The following is a 21989-nucleotide window of genomic DNA, read 5'->3' on the forward strand; positions in this document are numbered from 1 at the left end:
CCCCGCCCCGCCTCGCCGCCATCTTGAGGAGGCGCCGCCGCGGCGCCATCTTTGAGCCGGGCACGGGAGCGACAGCGTCGGAGGCGGCTCCAGCAACCGGGCGGGCTCCCCGCGGCTCCCCAGCTCCGCTGTGCGTGGGGGCCTCTCCCCGCTCCGCTCCCCTTCGGTTTCTCTCTCTCCCCCTTCAACCCACGGAGCTGTGTGAGAGAGAGGCCCCCTTGCCCTCACCCAAAATGGCGGCGGTGGCTTCGCGGGGGCCTTGAGGAGCCTCCCGGGGGCGCTCCTCCCCCCCCCCACCCCCCTTGCCCTGAGGCAGCGGCGGTGACGTCATCAGAGCGCGACGGGCGGGGCGGCGGGGCCCGGTAGGAGCGGGGCCGGGGGGGGGGACGGGGCCTGGGGGCTGGGGGGGGGCTGGGACCGGGCCGGGTTCGGGTGTCCCGGGCGGGAACGGGAGGGGACAGCCCCGGGGGGGTGTGAGGGGGGGGAATTTGGGGACGTTTCCCCTCAGGAGGAGCCGCCGGGTCCCGGGTGGGGGGTGGGGGGAGGCCGGGCCTGGGGGTGGCGGGGCCTGGAGGGGGCCTGGGGGGCGCCTGAGGCCCTGAGGAGCCCAAAGTCCCGGCCCCTGGGGGGGTTCTTGTGGGCTGACAGCGCAGGGGGGTCGCGGGGGGGGTGTGCGGGGCCCGAAATGTGCCTGAGGGGGGGGGGGTGACCCCACAGGGCTCCAGTGTGTGTGGGGGGCCCTAAATCTGTGTGAGGAGGGGCCCTGTAAACCCCCCAGAGGGCTCCAATGTGTCTGAGGAACCCTATATCTGCCTGAGGGGGGGCTCTGTAAACCCCCAGAGGGCTCCATTGTGTGTGCAGGGCCCTATATCTGCCTGAGGGGGGCCTCTGCAACCCCCACAGGGCTCCAGTGTGTCTAAGGAGCCCTATATCTGCATGACGAGGGGCTGTGTAACCCCCCAGAGGGCTCTAATGTGTCTGAGGAACCCCATATCTATCTGAGGAGGGACCCTTTAACCCCCAGAGGGCTCCAGTGTGTCTGAGAAGCCCTATACCTGTGTGACAAGGGACCCTGTAACCCCCCAGAGGGCTTCAATGTGTCTGAGGAGCCCTATACCTGCCTGAGGAGGGGCTGCGTTGCTGTATAAACCCTCCCAGGGCTCCACAGCCCACGTCCATGGTACATCCGTGGGTGCAGAGCCTGGCTTTGCTCATCCTCAGCCCCACAGCTCCACGGAGGGCAGCGCCAGGGCTCGCTGCCTGTGCTGCTGCCGAAGATGGGGGGTGGAGGGGGCTCAGCCCCTCCTGTGGGGTCGCTGGGTCCCTCCTCTCCACGTGAGGTGATAACAGCGGGGGTTTTGCAGCCCTTCCAGGCGTTGCTGTGAGCCCAGGGGCCTGTGCGGGGCTCTGAGCCGCGTTCTTTGTTCCCCTCCCTTCCCGCAGAGCACCTTGAGGGATGCCCAAGAAGTTCCAAGGTGAAAACACCAAATCGGCCGCTGCCCGCGCGAGGAAGGCCGAGGCGAAGGCGGCAGCCGATGCCAAGCGGCAGCAGGAGCTGGAAGATGCCTACTGGAAGGATGAAGACAAACACGTGATGAGGAAGGAGCAGAGGAAGGTGAGCTCCTGGCTGCTTCCTGCACAGCCCCCCCCCCGAGACCCAGGTTTGCTCCGAGAGGCTTCGTTTCTCCTCGCTGGAGCTGTTGCTGGCTCTGAACCTCGCCCTGTGCTCGGCGTTCAGGCAGAGCAGCTCCAACGAGCGGCTCCTCCGGGAGCTAAAAGCAGCAGGGAGTGGGAGCAAGCGCCAACTCCAGCGTGTGACTGAGGAACCGGGCGCTGCAGAGCTCTCCTTTTGGGGGGAGGGAGCGAAAGCTTGGCTGTTGGAATGATTTAAAGTCGAGCGAGGTGCGTGACCAGCAGCGCTGCTGCAGGGCTTGGTGTTTATTTGTTGACAGAGCACATCTTCAGCTTCTTACTCACTCCTTCGTCTTCCTTCCTCAGCTTGGCTCGGGTTTCTGTCGGAGAAGGAAGAAAAAATTTAGCAGGGCTCAATGCAAAGCTTTTTTCCCCCCAGCTTGTGCCACACATCTCCAAAATCTCCCTTTGGTTTGGCTTTAGCTGCGCGTAAGCAGAGGAGTCTGGATTTATCCATTGATGGATTTATCTATAATTAATTTAGGGGTTATTTGGGTTTTGGTGCCTTCATGTTAGACAAACTTCTGCCTCACCTGATCTTTTCTGAAGCAATTTGTTTGCTCTCCTGCTGTCCCGGCAGGATCCTGCTGGTGTCACACCCGATTTTCACGGGGTTCTGTGCTGCGCTGGGAGTTTGGCACTGGCTGCCCCGGGGGGGGTGGGCAGGAGGCCAGCGCGGCCCCGTGCCCCCGCTGTGCCCGTCAGCCTGAATTCCCCCCCAGTGCATGTCCTGACGAAGGAATTCGGATGGAATTTGGATGGAATTTGGAGTCCTGCGTGCCCCGCTGCAGCCCGTGACGCTGCCTCATCGCTTCCTGGGGCGAGGACTCGCTGCTCGTCCAAGGGCAGCCTGGGTGGGGGGGACGGAGCTGTTAAACCCCAAATCTGGGGCCAGCCCAGAGCCTCGGGTGGGTTTTTGCTTCAAGCTCAGTGCTGCTTCGTTCCCTTCCTCCCCGTGTTGCTCTGGCAGTGCAGAGCTCGCTGAATTTTCCTTACCCCCAACGACAGCTTTGGGATTTGGGAGAAATCCCGATGATTCTGGCGTGGGAAGAACCCCACTGATTGTGGCCAGGAGCTGTCGGGGGGCTCCGTGTTCCTCAGCACGGAGAGGAGGCCACCTCTGTGCTGTCTGTGAGGGGCAGGGAGCTCTTCCCAGCCTTTTTTTCTGCCTTTTCCCAGCTTTTTCTGCCTCTTCCCCGGCTTTCCAGGCGATGGCAGTAACACATTAACAGCTCCGTGGCACCCGGGCAGCATTTTTGTGGGGTGAGCGTGCTGGGAGCCTTTGGGGCGGAGAAAAATCCCCCCCCAACACCACCTCCCCTCCCTTCCCCACCCTTCAGCTGGGTTTCTGAGCTGCTGGGTAGGGTTCGGAGGCTCCTCGGGGCATTTTGGGGTTCCTCCAAGCGCCCCCCAGCCCTGCGAGCAGCTTTTCCTGCTCCCTGCTGCTGGCTTTTGGCACCCGTGGGTGCTCTGCGAGGCGTGAAGGAGCAGCTGAGCCCAGCTCGCTGCTGTCCCTGGGGAGCCCCCAGCTGGAAGCACAAACCCCACGTGCTCCCCGCGGAGGGCTGGTGGCGTTTTCCCTCGTGCCCTGCCCGTTTGCTTCCCTGATTGCCCTTCAGGACGTGGCCTTGGCCTCCCTGGGGAGTTTTATTGAGAGCCCCCAGCAGCAGCAGGGCGTCAGCCTCGATTTTTGGAGGTGTCCTCGTCCCATCTGGGGCCATGTGAACCTTTTGGGACTGGCTGCCTCGTACAGCAGCTCTCCTGTAAAAAGCAGGGGTGAAAGAGATCCTCGGCTAGCTAGAAATATCAATTCTGCTCCCAAAAAGAGAGATTTCGTGCTCCCCTGCCTTAGCTCTTGTCTCTACTCCTGACTTATTGAAGCCGCGGCCTCACCGAGGTGCCGGCACCTCCTGGGTTACCCCGCTCAGTCCCAGGAGATCCAAAGGGGACAATTTTTGTCCACCAGGCACGTTCCCAATCTCCTCTCCCCGTGCTGCTTCCCCTGCGTGTGCTTTGTGTGTAATTTAACAGCTTTTCCTGCCAGCTGCAGGTAGGTAGAGCTCCCCCAGGGGCTGCCTGGCTCTGTTTTGTCCCGTGGTGCCACCCCGGGGCTGTTGGGGTGCCCCTTTGAGGGTCCCCACACCCTCAGCTCGTGCTGCTGACCCCATGGCGCTTCCCTCCGTTGCCCCCTGAGCTTTTGGGGAGCATTTTGGGGGTGGCTGCTCCTCTCCCTGCCCTCACCAGGGCAGAAATCTGGCCCTGAAGGTTGATTTGTGTCCTCTGTGCCCCCCCAGAGCAGGCTCTGCCCTTCTCTCGCTCCCTTTCCACCACGAAATGTCCCTGCAGGGACCCTCCAGCTGATGGAGGGGGTGGACGTGGCCCCCACCCAGCAATCCCTATTGGTTTTTGGGGTCTCCTGCACCCCTAAAGCTGCCCCGTGCTCCAGCCTGGGTGCTGAGGGAGCTCGGGCAGCTCTCTTACAACACCCCGCGTGCCTGGAGAGGGGCCAGAGCCCCTCCTGATCCGGCTGAGGCCACTAATTGCTCCGTTAATTGCTCTGGCTTTACTAGAAGAGGGAGGGGAAGCCTGCTGGGAAGGCTGGGGCAGGGAGGGGCGGTCACCAGCCCCTCGTGTCTCAGGGCAGGGCACTAAGCACTTAATAACCAGCAGGTTGGGGACAGATAATTGCAATAAAACCCCCTCCTGGCTTTTTTTTCCCACCCCTGGCTGGCTGCAGGAGGCTTCCCCAAGCCGGGTCCTGGCTGGGTTTGATGCAGGCGGCCCCGAGGCGTGTTTTGATCCCACATTTTGGGGCCGTGACGGGGTTTTCCTCAAGCTCCTGACTTGGTGGTGGGATTTGTCTAACAAAAACTCAAGCCACAGCTCCGTGGTGGTCCTGATTCTGCTCCTGCACCTGAAACGTGGCCGAGGACGATGGTTTTGTGCCCAGTTTTGTTCCCGGTTTTGTGCCGCTGCCCTTGAGGAAACCCACCCTGCCAAGGCTCAGTCCCTGGGCTGTGCCATCCCCACGAATAATGGATGAGGCCCCTAATTAAGCAGCCCTGTAACTCCCCTAATTACCAAGTGCTCTGTAGCACGGCACTCCTAGAGGTGTGTGTGTGTGTTTATTTTCATTTTTTTCCTCCTCCTTTCGCAAGGCGTCGCAGGCTCTGGCAGGGGAGGATTAGAAGTCGGTGCTCGAAGCCACTCCAGGCCTTTTTGCGCCACCTCCTCGCGCCCTGCCCTGGCCCTCGGAGGGCAGAGCAGCTCTCCAGCCCCTCATGGAGTGCTGGAAAATCAACACGGGGCTGTGCCACCGTTTGCTTTCGGTCTGACCCCTGCCTGGGGTTGAATTCAGCCCCTCGGCTCGTCTCAAGCAACTGTTGAACTTCCAACCTCCGGCCACTTATCCAAATTAAAGTGGAGGATTTAATCTGATTGTTGGCAGCCCCGGCCGGTGCCTCGTGCTCCTTCTGAGCCCCGGGGTTGTGTTTCACAGCCCTGGCATCGCGGGGAGCTGGCAGGAGGCTGGGGACGGGGGAATTATCTCACCCTAAGGACAGGGCAAGCAGCCAGCGGCTCCTCCTGAGGTGAGCTCGGTGCTATGGGAGCGAGGTGCCTGTCGCAGGGGTGCTTTTGTGTTCTTTTAGGGACAATTTTGATGTCCCTGCTGCCTCAGGAGGTGCTCGGGGTGACTCGCTGCTCTCCCTTTTTCCAGGAGGAGAGGGAGAAGCGGCGGCTGGAGCAGCTGGAGCGCAAGAAGGAGCTGCAGCGCCTGCTGGAGGAGGAGGACTCGAAGCTGAAAGGGAAATCGCCCAAACAGGTGGCTCCGGGCAAAGTCACCAGGGCTCAGATCGAGGAGAGCATCAGGAAGGACCAGCAGCAGAAGGAGAACACGGACACAGGTTGGGGGGCACTGCGGAAAGACCCCGGGAGGGGAAAGGGGAGAGGGGAGGGTTCCTTCTCCTTCAGTCCCTGAAGGGATGAGGAGCTCGGAGAGGAAGGGGCTGCCTGCAGCTGTCCCGTGCTGTGTGTTTTCTTTTCTCTAGCACCAAAATGGGGGGAAAAATGCAATCTCCTGGCTCCCTGAGGCGGGGAGCAGGGCTGCCAAGTTGGCGCTCGTCCTCGCCAGCCCTGGGGACTCGGGCTGAGGTTTCCCAGCTCTCTCCTCAGTGCTTTTGGCAGAGGCCGTGCCTCTCCTGGGACCGTTACAGAGCCGGGATCCCACATTAACAGCTCCTCTTCCCCTTTCCCTGCGCAGTGGAGAAGGAGAAGACTCACTTGGAGGTCCCCTTGGAGGAGAACATCAACCGGAGGGTGCCGGAGGAGGGCACGGTGGAGGCCAGGACGATCGAAGATGCCATTGCCGTCCTCAGGTAGGTGGCTGTGCCTTGATGCTGTGCTCCCCCTGAAGGCACCGTGTTCTTTAGGAGAAATTCCTGCAGGAATTCCCTTTTCCCACCACCTCAGCACCTTTCTGTCCCGGCAGCGAGGCCGAGCCCAGCCCCAATATCCCTTGGAGCAGGGAGGGGGCTCCCCGCTTTATCACCAGCCTTTTTTCTGTGCTCCCCGAGCTGCTCGGACGGGGGGAGCAGAGCTGGGCAAGCCGTGGCTGAATTTTGGGAGCTGCTGGCGCTGTTTGTGCGGCCCTGTTGGTGACGTGTGTCCTTTTTCCCTCCCGCAGCGTCGCCAACGAGCTGGACCGGCACCCCGAGCGCCGCATGAAAGCCGCCTTCACGGCCTTCGAGGAGCTCAACCTGCCCCGCCTGAAGCAGGAGAACCCCAACATGCGCCTGTCCCAGCTCAAGCAGCTCCTCAAGAAGGAGTGGATGAAGTCCCCGGACAACCCCATGAACCAGAGGCACAAAGCTTACAACAGCCAAAAGTAGAACTTTTTTTTAGGGCCGGGCAGGCTGGAGCTCCAGACCGTGCTTGGATGAAGCAGGAGGCGCCAGGAACCTCCCCCCCCTGCCCTTCCCCTCCCTGCCCTTCCCTCTTTTTGTCCTTTTGGTTGGATTTAAGTTAAACACAAGGCTGTAGCCCCCCCCCCTCTCGGGGTCCTGCTGCCCTCGCGTGCTCGCCTCCTGGCGCGGAGTCCCCCGGACAGCCTGCCGCCGCCTCTGCGCTTCTCAGCTCGGTTCTCGCCTCACAAAAAGCCACCAATTTCCTTCCCCAGCTCCAGCGGGGGGGCCCCCACGCCTCGATTTCACCCCCACGCCTTGATTTCACCCCCTCACAGCCTGGACCCCCCCCAGCCTGCGTTCCTCCCTGCGCCCCAAGCTCTGTGGGGCAAATTCCTCCCAACGTCCCGAGCAGGCCCCTGCCCTCTGCTCCTCCTTCCTGGCGTGGTTATTATTTTATTTTATTTTTTTTTTGGTGCTGGGGTGGCCCCCGAAGAGCTTCCAGGCTGGAATCCTGCTGCCTCCCTCCCTTCCCCTCCCAGCCCTGCGTCCTCCGGGGAGGTGGAAGCAGAATTTGGGCAGCTCGGGGCTGGAGGGGAGAGGAGGAAACCTCCTCCACGGGGGAAAAATGAGCCCAGCGAGGTTCCTGCCCTCTCCACGTGGGACACGAGTGCCAGACTTCTTGCGTGTGACTTCCCCAGTAGCCCCCAGTGCCCCCCCGGGGAGCCCAGAGCCCCCCACTGGGCCAGGAGGAGGTCTGGGGGGTGGCCGCAACCCAAGAACTGCCCCCGAGAAGTGAAGCTGCTGCTTTTTCTGCTCCCTGCGTCAGGCAAGGAAGGGCCCCAAGTTTATGGGAAGGGCCCCGAGGTGCCCCCCACCCCCATTTAGAGCCCCTGCAGCACCCCAGGTTTGGGGGGGGGGGGGGGAAGGCAGCGAGCTCCCCGGGTGGAATCGTGCCCCGTGCTGTGAGTGAGCAGCGCCTTGCCCTCTCTTTTTTTCTCCCCTTTCCCACCTCCGGGCCCCTCTTTAGGACCTTTTTAGGGTCTAAACCACCCCCGGGCCCCTTTTTAAGACCTTTTTAGGGTCTAAATTTAGGGTCTAAACCACCCCCGGGGCCCTTTTTTAGGACCTTTTGAAGGTCTAAACCCTTACCCAGGCAGCAGCTCCAGCGCCTTCGGTGCCCCCACGAGTGGGGTGGGGGCTACCAGGGGGCTGTGTCCCCTTCCCCTGCTACTGGGGGGCACTGGGGGGGCGCTGGGCTTTCTCACGGTACAGAACCCGCGCCCCAACCCCTCTGCGCCCCCCCCTTTTTGCAGAGGGGAGGTGGAAGGGGGTCTCCCCCCCACACACACACACACAGCCCCCTACCCCCGTGGGGGGGTAGAGGCAGGGAGAAATGCAGCCGGCGCAACACCCCCCCCCCCCCCCCCCCCCGTGAGAAGTTTGTGGTGTTTGAATCCCATTAAAAACAGAAAAAATTGAGCAAAAAAAAAAAAAATGGGGGGGCTGTGAGAGGAGTGAAATGGGGGGAAAACGGGGCTGGGGGGGGGGGGAGGGCTGATAATTTGGGGCTGGGGGAGGCTTCTACCTGCCCCATTTGGATGGGGCCCTTCCAAATCCCATTGGGGGGTGCTGGCTTGAGGGGGGGGGGGCAAAGGGGGGCTCTCCCTGGTACAAAAAATGCCCAAATTCAGCCCAATTCTTGGCCCCCCCTTGCCAGCTTTGTTCCTGGAGCCCCCCCAGCCACGCTGAGTCCCCCCCACCCTTACATCCCTCTCGTGGGGTCCCGGGGGGGGGGGAGCTGGCGGTGCCCCCCCCTTCCCCTCCTTCGTCTCCTCCTCCTCTTCCTCGCTGCACTGCGGCTTTGAGGGGCTGTGCTCGCGGTGCCCCCCCACGCTGCAGTGCCGTGGGGACCCCCCCATCCTGAGGGGCTAATGGGGGGGCTTCCCCCCCACAAATGCAACGCACCCCCCCCATTCCAAGGGCGGGGTGAATTGGGGGCCCCCCAGGGCAGGGGGGGATCCCCAGATTGGGGGGGGGCTCAGGGTTATTCCCCCCCCCGCGAGATGGGATCCTGCGGGCACTGAAGGGGTTAATGGGGGAACCCCCCCCCCCCCCCACACACACACACAGGTGCCCCCCAATTTGGGGGGGTTCCCGGTTCTGTGCCCCCCCCCTTTCAAATCGGGGGGGGGGGGTTCCCTGCGGGCGGGGCTGAGCGCAGAGGGGAGGGATTCCCCGCCCCGCCTCCCCCCCCCCCCCCCGGGGATTCCCCCTCCCTTTCTGCCCCCCCTCCCCCCAAAAAAAATATTAAAAAAGGCATCCCGCTGCGGGGGGGGAGGGGGGGGCGCTGTCATGGCAACGGGGGAGGGAAAACCCGCGGGGGGGGCGCAGCGATCACGCGACCGCGGCATCCTCGGAGCCCCCGCGCAGGGCTGGCACCGGGCATCCCCCCCCCCCCCCAGCATCCCCCCCCCCCGGCATCCCCCCCCCCAAGCACCGGGCATCCCCCCCCCGGCCCCCAGCAACCCCCCCCGCCCCCCGGTAACCCCCCCAGCCCCGGGTATCCCCCCCCGCAGCCCCTCCCCGCGCGCATCGCTCGCCCTGCACCAAGCCCCCCCCCAGCTCCGTGCGCGCCCCCTGCACCACGGAACCCCCCCCAAAACACCCCGCAGCCCCCCCCACCTCACCACGCACCGCCCTGCACCACGCAGCCCCCGGCCCCCCCCGCCCCCTCCCCTCCCCGTGCCCGTCCCCCCCCCCGCGCACTGCAGCACGGAGCTGAGCGCGCGCGCCCCTGTGCGCGCCCCCCCCTTTGCACGCCCTTGCACGCTCAAATCTGGTTCTCCCCCCCCCTTGCACGCCCCCCCCGTGCGTGTTACCCCCCCCATGCGTGTGTGCCCCCCCCCACAAGCTTTGTTCCACGTCCCCCCCCCCCCAATCTCCTCGCCCCCCGCGCACCGGAGCTTTGCGCACCGCGGCTCTCCCCCGACAAAGAGGAGCGAGGGGGGGGCCCGGGGGGGCTGCAGGCGGCCGTGCCCCCCCCTCATCCCCCGGTGCTGCACCCCGCACCCCCGATCCCGGTGCTGGGGGGCTGCTGGGGGGCACCCCGCCCTCCCCCCCCCCCCCCCCGGGGAGCCTCCTGCTCCTGGTTCCCCGCTGGCACCGGGGACTTCCCCCCGTGATCCCGGGGATCCCCTGGGTTTTGGGGACCCCCCCCGCCCCAAACGGCGCGGGGATGGGGAGGGGGAGCAGAGGGGACCCCCCCCGCGGAAAATGGGGGGGGGGGGTGAAGCGCTGCTCTGGCCAAGGTGCCCCCAGCGTCCCCGCGCCACCCTTGGGCGCTCCTTGGGCACCGGGGGACCCTTTGGGTACGCCCGGGGGGGGGACACCGGGCTCAGGGCCGCCGCCGGGGGGGGGACACCAGGGGAAGGAGGGGGGGCAGCGGGAGGCGGGTGCTCGCCCCCCCCCCCGCAAATATGACAATGGGGAGGGGGGAGCCGCAGACAATAGGGCGGCGGGAGCGCGCGGGGCGGCGGGGAGCGCGCGGCGGAGCGGTAGCGCAGCGCCTCCCCCCGCACCGCCCCGCACCGGGGCTTTGCCGAGGCGCCGAGAGGTGCCCGGGGGGACCGAACCGAAGCCTCGCCCCCCCCCCCCCCTTCCCGGTTTCCACCCCCCGTCCCCCCCCCCCGACCCCCGGTTCGGCCGCCGAGGTCGCCCCTGCCAGCCCCGGGCCATGGTCACCGGCGGCGGCGCTCGAGGGGAGCGGAGGCCGGGGGCTGCCCGCAGGTGGGTGCTCGGTTTTGGGGGGGGGGATTAGCGGGGAGGGGGGGGCACCCCCCCGGTATTGGGGACCCCCCCGATAATGGGGAACCCCCCGGCTTTGACACGCAGCGGCGCCGGGAGAGCCCGGGGACCCCCCCGCCTCGGGGACCCCCGTTGGCACCGGGGACCCGCTGGCTCCTGGGGACCCCCCCCCGGCTCCTGAGGACCCCCCCAGGAACCTGGGGACCCCCCCGCAGCTCCCGGGGCTGCTCCAGCACCGGGGACTCCCCCGGTTCCTGAGGACTCCCAGGCGGGGGGGGGGGGGGGGGGGAACCCCCAGCTCCCGGGAATCCCCCGGCTCCGGGGACCCCCCCGGGTGCCACCGCGCTGCGGAGGGGGCTCTGGGGGGGGGGGCACCGCTTTGCAGGGAGGGGACGGGGATGCCGTGGGGGGGCTCCGGAGGGTACCCCTACGCCAGGCTTTGTGGGGGGGGGGCACAAGCAGGGCCCGTTCTCCCCCCACCCTGCACCATTTGTATCGGGGGGGGGGGACGCGATGGGAGTGCCCGGCTAAAAATACCCCCCTCCCCCAGCGCCGCGGCCTCAAGGTCACCATCCGCCGTGAGGGGGGGGGCCGCGGGGGGGGAAGATGCGGGGGCGTGGGGCGGGGAAGCCCCCGGTCCCCCCCCCACGCCCCCCAACCCCCCCCATTCGCCGCCGCTCCCGCAGGCACCCGGCTGCGGCGCACGGAGCGCGCCCCCCCCCAGCCCCTTCGCCCCCCCCCCAAATCCCGTGGGGCCGTGACAGGTGAGCGGGGGGGCACCGGGGGGACTGAGGGGGGGTGGGGGGAGCCCCTCCCGCTGCTGTTTGTGGAGCGGGCCCCCCCCCCGGGGAGGGATTCCCCCTCCCGTACTGGGGGCATCCCCGTGTCCCCAGCGGGATTTGGGGACGTTGGGGACACCGCCAGCTCCGGGCAACCCCCAAATTTTTTTTTTTTGGGGGGGGGCTCCGCGACCGAAGCCACGAGGCTGGGAGGGGGGCGAGGGGTTGGGGGACACCCCCTGGTGTTCCCCCCCCCCCCGGTTCCCCCCCCTTACCCGGTAGGATCCCATTCCCGTGCCCGTGGCTGCGAGCCCCGAGGGGCAAATCTCGGCCATGCCCCAGGGCTGGGGGGGTCTGGGGGGGTCCGGGGGGGGCGTGCAGGGTGCTGGGGGTGTGGGGGGGCGTGCAGGGGGCTGGGGCTGCCCCCCCCCCGGGCTGTGTCCCCGGGGCCATGCTCGGTGTTCGCCGGCTCAAAGTCCGGGGGCACCCCCTGAGGCCCCAGGTGCGCCACGGGGACCCCCCCCCGACCCCCCCCCGATCCCCTCCGACCCCCCCCCAGCCCCTCTCCGCCCCCCCCCCGTAACCTTGGGACCCCACACGGGGTCGGGGGTGACCCCATACCCGGGGACACCCCCGCGCTGTGAAGGTGCCGGCAAGGTTTGGGGGGGCCCCCCCACCCCCCCAGGGCATCAGGGACACCCGGGGGGGCCCGAACCCACCCCCCCGGGGCAGGGGGGGGCCGTGTGCGACCCGGGGGGGGGCAGCCAAGCGAGGTGGCTTTGTCCTTCGGCTGAGCCGAGCCGCATGGAGGGGGGGGCACAGCGGGCGGTGGCTTTGTCTGGGGACAGCGGGGGGGGCACAGGGACACCTCGGCCCCCCCCCCCACCCCGGGACCCCCCCCCCCCGCTGGCTCTGCCCCATCAATGAGGGCTGGGGACGTTTTGGGGTGGGGACGGGGGGGCGCCCAGCCCCTGGGGGTGGCCGCTGGGGTGGCAGCGCCGGGGGGGCTCGTTTGGGGTGGGGGGGGGGACATCGCCTCGCCCCCCCCCCATTTAGGTCGGTGGGGGCTGCCACCCCCTCCCCCTCCCCTCTCCCCCTCCCCTCTCAGGGATTCCCCTCTTTGCAGCTCTCCCCATGCCCCCCCCCACCTTTTTCCCCTCTCACCCCCCCACGGGAACCCCCCCACCCCCCAAAACCCCCCCACCACCCCCATGGCTCGGGGGGGGGGCTCAGGTTGGACCCTGATGGGGCTGAACCCCCCCAGCAGCGGGGTCCCGCGGTGGCACCATCCTCGTGCCGGTGGCCTGGAGGGGGGGGGGGGCTCAGTCCCACGCCCCCCAAATCCTGCTCAGCCCCCCCCCCCACCCCACCCTATGCCAATATTTGCGGGGGCCGGGGGGGGCTCCTGCCAGCCCCGCCAGCTGCTCCCCAACCCCGGCCATATGGCTCGGTCCCCGTTCCTCCTCCCCCAGCGGGGCTGCGGGCACAGCCTCTGCACCCCCAAATTCCACCCCCCCCTCCCCAAAATCCCCCCCCCAGCCCCGTGATTCCCAGGCAGGAATTAACGAGCGGGCGATAAATAAATCAGCAGCCGGGAGGGGGCCTTTGGGCCTCTATTTTTAGCTGCACCCTCCTCTGCAGTTGCTCCCAGGCACGGGGTTGGGGGGGGGGGACACACAAAAAAACGGGGGGGGGGGGGTCTTGCTGGCACCCATGGGGACAGGAGGGTCCCCAGGGCACCGGGGTTAAACCACGGCCCCCCCCCTGCTTGGGTGCTGGGGATGGGACCCCCGCTTCCTCCCCACCTGGGGTCCTCTCTGGGGGCCCCCCCAGGTTGTCCCCATGGTGGGGGCGTGGGGGGGACCCCACAGCCCCCCGGGGGAGGCAGGGTGGGGGCAGCAGGGCTGGGTGCAGCCCCTCGCTGCGGCGTTTGGGGCAAAAATGTGCCCCCCCCTCCCTGCCCGCTGCACCGGGACCCCCCCCATCCCTGCCTGGCCCCCCCATTTGAAGTCTGTGATGTCTCCATGTCCCCTCTCCAAGGGGGGGCAGGTTCCCCCCACCTTGGCTGGGGGGGGCAGGTTTGTCCCAGCTCCCAGCACCGTCCCCTTGGGCTGGGGTCACCCTGGTGGCACTGGGGGGGGGTTAAAGGGGGGGGGTCCCGGTGCCGCATCGCCGTGCTGCCCACATGGGGACACCCGGGGCTGGCGCTCAAGGACATCCACGTAACCGAGATGCCCCTGGGAGGGGGGGGGGGGGGGGAAGAATTGGGGGGGTCCCCTGTCCCTGTGAGCTCAGCACCCGCATCCTGCACGCCCCGGCACCCCAGGGTGGCAGCACCGTGGGGACAGGGATGGGGACGGGGACACGGGGACACCCCCGGGAGCTTTCACCCGCCCTGGTGCCCCGACGGAGAGGTTCGCGGTGGCGTCTGTGGGGGCACAAGATTTACCGAGGCCTCTTTGCCATCGCCACGCGGCCACGGCTTCCTAAAATATTTCCCGGGAGCCGCCTCCGGGGCCCTTTTCGGACCCGATTCCCCAGCCCCAAAAGTTTGGCGGTGCCGTGGGGGCGAGCGCTCGGCCCTGGCGGGGGTTCAGCTTCCCCTCGGTGCTGCCCGCCCTGGTGTTTGCTCCCCGACCGAGGGTGAAAATGAAACGGGAGCCCAGCTCCCCGCAAAAAATTTGGGAAAACGGCGAGAAAATGGTCAAAAATGATCGGCCTCTGGAGGGGAGCTGGTGACCCCATGGGCGCACCGCGGAGCAGCGGGTCCCCGGAGCCTTGGCACCCCGTAATTAGCCCTGGGGGGGGCACAAAAGGGTCCCCTCGGCCGCAGCCGGGTGCTGGCAGCACCCTGCGGGGTGTCCCCGTGCGCCGGGGGGGCCGTGAGCACGGTGGCTGCGTTTGCAACGGGGCCGACGAGGCCGGTGTGGGGGCTGCTGCGGCACCGGGGTGCACGGGGGGGGCTTAAATCTGGGGAGCTGCCACCCCCAGGGTGCTGCTGTGGGGTCAGGAGGGGGATCCCCCTGGATATCCCCCCTCCAAGGCCCTGCAGCCGGTGTGCAGGGGCTGCGCTGGGGGGGCTCGCGGTGCGCACGGGGGCCTGCGGTGCTGCTGGCACCGGGGGGGCTCACACCGGGGGGTCCCTCATGCAGCGGGGCTGGTTGTGCTGGGGGGGCTGTGCTGGCTGCAAGGGGGCCGGTTGTGCAATGGGACTGGTTGTGCAAGGGGGCTGTTGGTGCAACGGGGCCGTTTGTGCAGCAGGGACGTTTGTGCAACGGGGCCGTTTGTGCAATGGGGCCGTTTGTGCAATGGGGGTGTTCGTGCAATGGGGGTGTTCGTGGAACGGGGCTGTTTGTGCAAAGGGGGTGTTTGTGCAGTGGGACTGCTTGTGCAATGGGGCCGTTTGTGCCACGGAGACGTTTGTGCAATGGGGACGTTTGTGCAAGGGGGACATTTGTGCAAGGGGGACGTTTGTGCAATGGGGTCGTTGGTGCAGCGGGGCTGCTTGTGCAATGGGACAGCTCACGTGACGGGGCTGTTTGTGCAAAAGGGACATTTGTGCAACGGGGCCGTTTGTGCAAGGGGTGTCTGTCTGTGCCACGGGGCTGCTCGTGCACCGCAGGCACTCGTGCAGCGGGGCCGGTGGCGCAGTGGGGCCGTTGAGGCCGTGGTGGTGTTGGTGCAGGGGGGGCTGCGTGTGCCACGGGGCCATCGGTGCAGCGGGGCCATCGGTGCGAGGGGGCTGCGGGTGCCGGGGGCTGTTTGTGCAGCGGGGTCTGCATCAGGCCCGTGCAGCAGGGCCTGGGGGGGGCCTTTTGGGCTCCGTCACCCCCCCGGTGCAGGCAGGCAGCGCGGCTCTGTCCCCGCTATGAGGGTGCAGGGTGGGGGGGCTCAGCCGAGCACCCCCCGTCCCCGCGCCCTGCCCCATTTTCCCCTTTTCCAATCTCCTGGGGACAAAACGACATCCCAAAAACACCCAAAATCCACGGCCGTGCTCGCCCAGTCCCCGCTCAGCCCTGGCTGCCGCGGGGGGGGCTCGGTGCTGCAACGGGGCTGGAGGGGGGGGTGTCTCCGAGGGTCCCCCCAAACCTCCCCATGCACCCGGGGGGGGTTCACGCCGCACCCCGCTAATGCCACCTCTCCTCCCCGGCCAGGCGTGGAGGGAAACCCATGGCACCCGGCCCCCCGGACCCCCCCCGTGCCAAGCCCCAGCCCCGCTCCCATAGCCCCTAGCGCCCCGAGACCCCCCCCCGCCGGCAGCGGGGAGCGCGAGCAGGTACGGGGGTGCGGGGTGCCAGGGGTGGTGGGGCTGGGGTGCAGGGGGGGCTGCTGAGGGGCCGGGGGGGGGGGTCCCAGGGGGCGTGGGAGGGGTGGAGGGGGGTGATGGTGGGGGGGTGCACGGGGCGGTGGAGGGGGGTGCATGGGGGGGTGCATGGGGGGATGATGGAGGGGGGCGCATGGGGGTGGTGGTGCTGGAAATGGGGTGCTGGGGAGGGTGCATGGGGTGGGGGGGTGCTCGGGGGTGGGTTTTGGGGTGTAGGTGAATGAGGGTGGGGGTTGAGGGGTTGGGGGGTGCTCAGGGGGTGCACGGGGTTGTCACGGGGGGGGCTGGAGGCTGCGCGTTGGGGGGGGATGGAGCCTGATGGGGGGTGCATGGGGCTGCGGGGGGGGGCTGTGGTGGAGGGTTGGGGGCGTGCACGGGGTGATGGGGGGGGCGTAGGGTGGTGGGGGCGGTGGGGGGGGTGCATGGGGTGATGGGGAATTGGGGGGGTGATGGGGAATTGGGGGGCGGGGGGGCGACAGCGAGGGGTGTGGGGGGATGGCAGCAGGGTGCAGGGGGGGTGCAGTGGGGGTCACCCGTGGGGGGGGTCCCTGGGGGGGGGATCCCCTGTTGGGGGGGGGGGTTCCCCGTTGGGGGGGGGCTCTGGGGGTACCCGGGGGACCCCGGGGGGCGCTTGGGGAGGGGAGGGGGTGGGGGGGCGGAGCCGGCGCACGGGGGTGGGCGGGGCTCGGATGCCTACGTCACGAGGGGGCGTGCCCCCTCCCAACCAATCAGCAACCTCGCTCGGGCCGCCCCCCCCTCGCCCCCCCCCCCCCCCCGGGCTCTCCGGTCCCGCCGCCGCCGCGCGCCCCCGGGGCCGAACCGGGCTGCGGCGGCTGCGGCGCGGCCCCGGGTCGGGCTCCGGTCCCCGGTCCCCGGCGGCAGGTGGGGGGGGTTGGGGGGGGGCAGCAGGGTGGGGGGGGGTCGCTGAGCCCACTCCCGGTAACCGGGACCGAGCCGTGCCGGTGCCACCCCCCACCCCCCCCCCGGTAACCGGCCGGTCCCCGGTGCCGCTGCGCCCCCGGGATGGCGACGGTGGCGCACGGGGGGGCGCGCACGGTGCGGTGCAGAAGGGGGGGGAGGTTTTTAGGGGAGGGGGTGGGCACCGTGGGTGAGACCCCACGTGCGGGGCAGGTGGCGGTGGTGGTGGTGGGGAGGGGGGGGCGCAGCTCGGTGCCCCAACCGGTGCCTTCTTTCACCCCTCCCCTCGACCCCCCCCCAGGTGCCCCCCGCGCCGCTGAGCCATGCGGCATCGCCCGGCCCCCAGCTCGCCACAGCCATGAGCGGCTGCCGCTCCAATGGGGGGGTCCTGAGCGCCTCGACCCCCACCCTGCACCCAGCGGAGGCCGAGACCCAACCCCTGCGACCCCGCCGCCCCCCCGGGCTGGAGGAGGTGGTGGTGGTCTCCCGGCCCGAGCAGCAGCCCCCAGCCCCCGGGGGGGATGCGGCGGAGACGCGGGGGCCGCGGCGCCCCCAAAACATCGGCTACAAGCTGGGCCACCGGCGCGCCCTCTTTGAGAAGCGCAAGCGGCTCAGCGACTACGCCCTCATTTTCGGCATGTTTGGCATCGTGGTCATGGTCACGGAGACGGAGCTGTCCTGGGGGGTCTACACCAAGGTGGGATTTTGGGGGGGGTGCACGGCGGGGACGGGCTCGGGGTGCCCCGCTGGGCTCACGCCGCTCGTTACCCCCCCGTAGGAGTCGTCGTACTCGTTTGCACTGAAATGCCTTATCAGCCTCTCCACCCTCATCCTCCTGGGGCTCATCGTCATGTACCACGCCAGGGAGATCCAGGTGAGGGGCACCCATGGGTGGGCACCCACGGCGGGGGTCCTGTGCCCCCTCCCCAGCTCTGTGCCACCTCCCAGCGCCCTGCGCTCCCCGCAGCTCTTCATGGTGGACAACGGCGCGGACGACTGGCGCATCGCCATGACCTACGAGCGCATTTTCTTCATCGCCCTGGAGCTGCTGGTGTGCGCCATCCACCCCATCCCCGGGCAGTACCTGTTCACCTGGACGGCTCGCCTCGCCTTCACCTACGCCGCCTCGGTGGCCGACGCCGACGTGGACATCATCCTCTCCATCCCCATGTTCCTGCGGCTCTACCTGATCGGGCGCGTCATGCTGCTGCACAGCAAGCTCTTCACCGACGCCTCCTCCCGCAGCATCGGCGCCCTCAACAAGATCAACTTCAACACCCGCTTCGTCATGAAGACCCTCATGACCATCTGCCCCGGCACCGTGCTGCTGGTCTTCAGCATCTCCTCCTGGATCATCGCCGCCTGGACCGTCCGCGTCTGCGAGAGGTGAGGGGGGTTCGGAGGGTGCAGGGGGCCCCCGGGGTGCTGCCCGCGGGGGCTCTCGGGGAGGGCGCGGGGCTGGGGCGCAGCTGAGGACGCACGGAGCTGAGCTGGGGGGTACGAGGGGAGCACCCAGAGGAGAGGTCCCTGGGTGTCTTCACCCGATCCTCGTGCCCTGGGTGCGCCGGGAGGTGGCCGTGGCACTTTGCCGGGGCCACGGGTGTTTGCCAGGAGGATTTTGGAGCCCCAACAGGGGGGACACCGTCCCCATGCGTCCCCACAGGATGCTGCAGGACCCCGTTACCACTGATAGGGTGGGGGTCTCGGGGTTGGGATGTGGCACGTGCTCCTCAGCTGCCCCCGGCAGGGGTTGGGCTGCGCTCGCCCGTCCCCGTCCCCCCCGCGCTCGCCTTCCTCGGCCGCTTCTCCTCGCCCCGGGACCGCGCATTAACTGCTCTTGTTTTCCCTCTCTGACCGCTCTGCTGCTCGCAGGGACAAACTGTGAGTCACCCCAGGAACCGAGAGCCGCGTCCTGCACGGGACGTTCCCCCCTCACTCCTCCCCTTCAACCCCCTCCTCCCCAAGCCCCAGGCTTTTTGTGCTACTCAGAATTTAGGATTAGCTGCAGCCGGCGGGTTTTGGGGGGGTGGGTACGGGAGGGGGCACCTGGGCCAGAATAAAAATCCCAAGGACTTGGAAAGGGGCTGGAGCCTTTTCCACTTGGAACCTCAGCAGATGCAGTGCCCAGGGCTGGCTGCAGCCACGCTTTGAACACCCGGGGGGGGGTCCCGTGGGGATGGGGGTGCAGCACAGCCCCCCTCTGCCCCATTTTTTTTGGAGTGGATTTGCTGCAGACCCCCCCGTGGGTCCCTGGGGTGGCTCCGGGGCTCCTGGTTTTGTTCCCGGAGCGCTGAACAAAGCGGAGCCGAGCCAAAGCAGCTGGGCAGGGGCCCCGGGACCCTTTTTTATTTCCAGCTGGGGGCTGAAGCATCTCCAAAGGGCTCGCGCTCAGCTCCGAGCCTTCCCCTCGCTCGGCGTTTCCCCTCCTCGGTGCACGTGGTTCGGGCGCGCTGGGGGAGTCCCGGGGCTGCTCCCTGGGGTGGAGCAGGGGAAGGGGAAGAAGAGGGGCAGAGGGGCAGCACCGTGGGGCAAAGTCCTGGGGCTCTCAGCGCTTTTGGGGACCAGCTGAGCCCGGCCGTGCCTGGCACCCCCCCATGCACCCCAGCCTCCCCTGGGGTGCGTCACCCCCCCGGCATCGCCCCTCCGCATCCCCCGGTGCCGGCTGAGGTTCCAAGCCCAAACTTTGCAGGCTGCGCCTGGGGAGAGGGGGAAGGGGATGCAGCAATCCTAAATTCCTCGCCGCACGCTTCGAGTCCGTCCCCGGCTTGCTGCGATCGGCCCCTGCCCTTTCCTCGCCTCCCCCCTGCCCCCCTCCCTGGGTGTGCGCGCTCCCCGCTGCTCCCCGCATGTCCCCGCTGCCCGGCTCGTCCCGGTGTCCCCGGGGCTGCGTGGGGGGGGGGCACGGCTGCAGGAGTTCATGGCTTCGGTGCTGGCCATGAGATCTCAAAGCACGGCGTCCCCCCCCGCGATTCCAGCTCAGTCCCTGCTGGGGGGGCCTCGAGGGGCGAGGGGTGCCCTGCTCCAGGCTGTGTCCCCCCCGTGTGGGCACCGTGCGATCGTCCCCAGCTCTGCAGGGAAACGTCCCCTGCTGGGGGCCTTGCGGTGACACCCGCCTGCTGTGCTTTGAGATCACGGGGGGCAGCTCAAGGAGGGTGGGGATTTTATCATCCCCCCCCCCTCTCCCAGCACTGCCCTGGGTGGGCGCAGCTCCGCCACCTCCCGCCCCCTCTCCACGGGACGCTTTGGTCACCAGCGCTGGGGGTCTCCAGCCCCAGGAGCAAGCTGGAACCCCGGTGCCTCTTTTTGGGGACCCCCCCGGCACGGCGGGGAGCTCGGGCACTCCCCTGGCTGCAGCCCCGGCACGGGGAAGCGGCTGCACATCGCGTGGCCAAGCCCACGGTGCGGGACCCCCCCCGGCTGACGGGCGCTGTGCGCTTGGCCCCGGGCAGGTACCACGACAAGCAGGAGGTGACCAGCAACTTCCTGGGGGCGATGTGGCTGATCTCCATCACCTTCCTCTCCATCGGCTACGGGGACATGGTGCCGCACACCTACTGCGGGAAGGGCGTGTGTCTGCTCACTGGCATCATGGTGAGCTTACCGGGGTATCCCCAGGGGGGCTGGGGGGGCTGCGAGCGCCCGCGGGTGCCGGTGCCGGTGCCCTCACCCCGGTGCTGTGCCCGCAGGGTGCCGGCTGCACGGCTCTGGTCGTCGCCGTCGTTGCCAGAAAGCTAGAGCTCACCAAAGCGGAGAAACACGTGCACAATTTCATGATGGATACGCAGCTAACGAAGCGGGTGAGCTCCCCCCGCCACCCCCCCAGCTCCCCTCTCCGTCCCCTCTGTTGGTGTCCGGCTGGCTCCATCCCCGACCCCCGGCGTTTGGTTGCCTTCAGGTGAAAAATGCTGCTGCCAACGTACTCAGGGAAACGTGGCTCATCTACAAACACACCAAGCTGGTGAAGAAGATCGACCATGCCAAAGTTCGGAAACACCAGCGTAAGTTCCTCCAAGCCATCCATCAGTAAGTGCCAAACCTTTACCTGCTTCCTACGCGGCGCCCGGGCACGGGCCACCGCCAGCCTTGGGTGGCCGTGGAAATGCCCCCTTCTGGCCCCCGATTTCTGCCAGTTCTACCCCAAACGCCCACATCCCCGGGGCTGGCGTCCCGATTTCCTTCACAGTCCCATCCCGGGGGGGTGTTTTCCCAGCAGGGGGGGACCCTGGTGGCAGCGGGGACGGTGCTGGGGTGCCCTTGGGGTGCGCAATGGCACGGCTTGGTGTCACCGTGTCCGCTGCCCGGCTTCACCCACCTCAAGCCCCCGGTGCCTGCTGCTTTGAGGGGAGGGGGAAGCGGAGGGGTGGGGGGGTTAAGGGGGGCGCTGGCATCCCCGTGCGCTCTTGGTGGTGGTATTAAACCTGCTGTTGTGTTTTGTCTCTGTTCTGCCCCGTCCCTGCAGAGCCCAGAAGTAAGTCTGCCCGGCTCCTCCGTGCCTGTCCGTCTGCATGGGCTCGGTGCTGCAAAATGGGGAGGGGAGGGGGGGGGAGATGGCATGGCAGCGCAGCCCCCCCCCCCGGCTGGGGCTGTCTCTTCTTTGGGAGGGTCTGGGGCAGTGCCAGACCATGTGGGAACGTGGGAGCCCCCTGGAAATGTGGAAACGGGGGGGCTCCCCGGGACCGTGGTTGCTCCCCAGGGGTGCGGGAGCTCTCCAAGACCATGGGAGCCCCCCAGGATTGTGGGACCCCCCCCGAGTGCATGCCGGGGCGCTGGGGAGGACCCCACGGGGTGCCGCTGAGCCGTCCCCGCTCCCCATTCCCCCCGGCAGGTTGAGGAGCGTGAAGATGGAGCAGCGCAAGCTGAACGACCAGGCCAACACGCTGGTGGACCTGGCGAAGGTGAGCCCTGGGGAAAAGGGGACACCGCGTAATGGGGGGGGGGGACACCTTACCGACCCCCCCCAAATTTTTTGACAGACCCAGAACATCATGTACGACATGGTGTCGGAGCTGCAGGAGCGCAACGAGGATCTGGAGAAGCGCATCGGCGCCCTGGAGAGCAAACTGGAGGCGCTGGGGCTGAGCCTGCTGGCGCTGCCGGGGCTGGTCAGCCAAGCCATCGGGCAGCAGCAGCGCGAGCTGCTGGGGACCTGGACCCCCTGCACCCCCCCCTGCCGCCGCAGGTCCCCCCCCACCGCCCCCCACACCTCCTCGGACAGCGGGTGATTTGTAGGAGGGGGGGGGTTGAATGGGGAGGGGGGGTCCCTTTTATGTCTGGCCATCGTGTGGCTGATTTCAGTAGCTTTGTTCTGTAAAGCCCTCTATAAACTTCCTGCGTTCACTGTGCTGGCGTGAGGCTGGAGACCCCCCCCCCTCTGACCCCCCCCCCAGGTGGTCCCGTGCTCCCCCCCAGGCCAGGGGAGGGTTTTGGAAAGAGGGGAGGGGGGCGCACACACGAACAGCCCCAGGGGGTCCTGTGGTGGAGGGGGGGAAAAGGGAGAGGGGGGAGAAAAGGGGAGCCCTGAGTTGGTTTTTTTTTTGGGGGGGGGTCCGGGGGCTGTCCCCCTGCTGT

General features: G+C 68.0%; 2 protein-coding genes across 2 annotated transcripts; both read left to right on the plus strand.

Annotated features, from left to right (window-relative positions):
• The first annotated feature begins 64 nt into the window (after positions 1–64).
• On the plus strand, positions 65–7440 carry CCDC124 (coiled-coil domain containing 124). Its single transcript, XM_072029165.1, has 5 exons — positions 65–362; positions 1444–1615; positions 5411–5597; positions 5954–6068; positions 6377–7440. Exons 2-5 carry the CDS (start codon positions 1457–1459, stop codon positions 6579–6581), a joined length of 666 nt encoding a protein of 221 aa, XP_071885266.1. The 5' UTR covers positions 65–362; positions 1444–1456; the 3' UTR covers positions 6582–7440.
• A 2617-nt stretch (positions 7441–10057) lies between these two features.
• On the plus strand, positions 10058–21763 carry KCNN1 (potassium calcium-activated channel subfamily N member 1). Its single transcript, XM_072029230.1, has 10 exons — positions 10058–10382; positions 15334–15455; positions 16723–17118; positions 17200–17295; positions 17389–17807; positions 19871–20012; positions 20108–20218; positions 20317–20444; positions 21247–21316; positions 21395–21763. Exons 1-10 carry the CDS (start codon positions 10073–10075, stop codon positions 21641–21643), a joined length of 2043 nt encoding a protein of 680 aa, XP_071885331.1. The 5' UTR covers positions 10058–10072; the 3' UTR covers positions 21644–21763.
• Positions 21764–21989: the final 226 nt, after the last annotated feature.

Source organism: Anas platyrhynchos, chromosome 29, assembly GCF_047663525.1.
Source record: "Anas platyrhynchos isolate ZD024472 breed Pekin duck chromosome 29, IASCAAS_PekinDuck_T2T, whole genome shotgun sequence".
Classification (NCBI taxonomy): domain Eukaryota; kingdom Metazoa; phylum Chordata; class Aves; order Anseriformes; family Anatidae; genus Anas; species Anas platyrhynchos.

Bases quoted from the DNA above. Each gene is read 5' to 3' on its own strand.
- KCNN1 (XM_072029230.1), top strand. From the start codon at position 10,073: ATGACAATGGGGAGGGGGGAGCCGCAGACAATAGGGCGGCGGGAGCGC. The intron at 15,456-16,722 runs GTACGGGGGTGC...ACCCCCCCCCAG, and splicing joins GCAGCGGGGAGCGCGAGCAG to GTGCCCCCCGCGCCGCTGAG. The intron at 20,219-20,316 runs GTGAGCTCCCCC...GGTTGCCTTCAG, and splicing joins ATACGCAGCTAACGAAGCGG to GTGAAAAATGCTGCTGCCAA.
- CCDC124 (XM_072029165.1), top strand. From the start codon at position 1,457: ATGCCCAAGAAGTTCCAAGGTGAAAACACCAAATCGGCCGCTGCCCGC. The intron at 1,616-5,410 runs GTGAGCTCCTGG...CCCTTTTTCCAG, and splicing joins TGAGGAAGGAGCAGAGGAAG to GAGGAGAGGGAGAAGCGGCG. The intron at 6,069-6,376 runs GTAGGTGGCTGT...TCCCTCCCGCAG, and splicing joins GATGCCATTGCCGTCCTCAG to CGTCGCCAACGAGCTGGACC.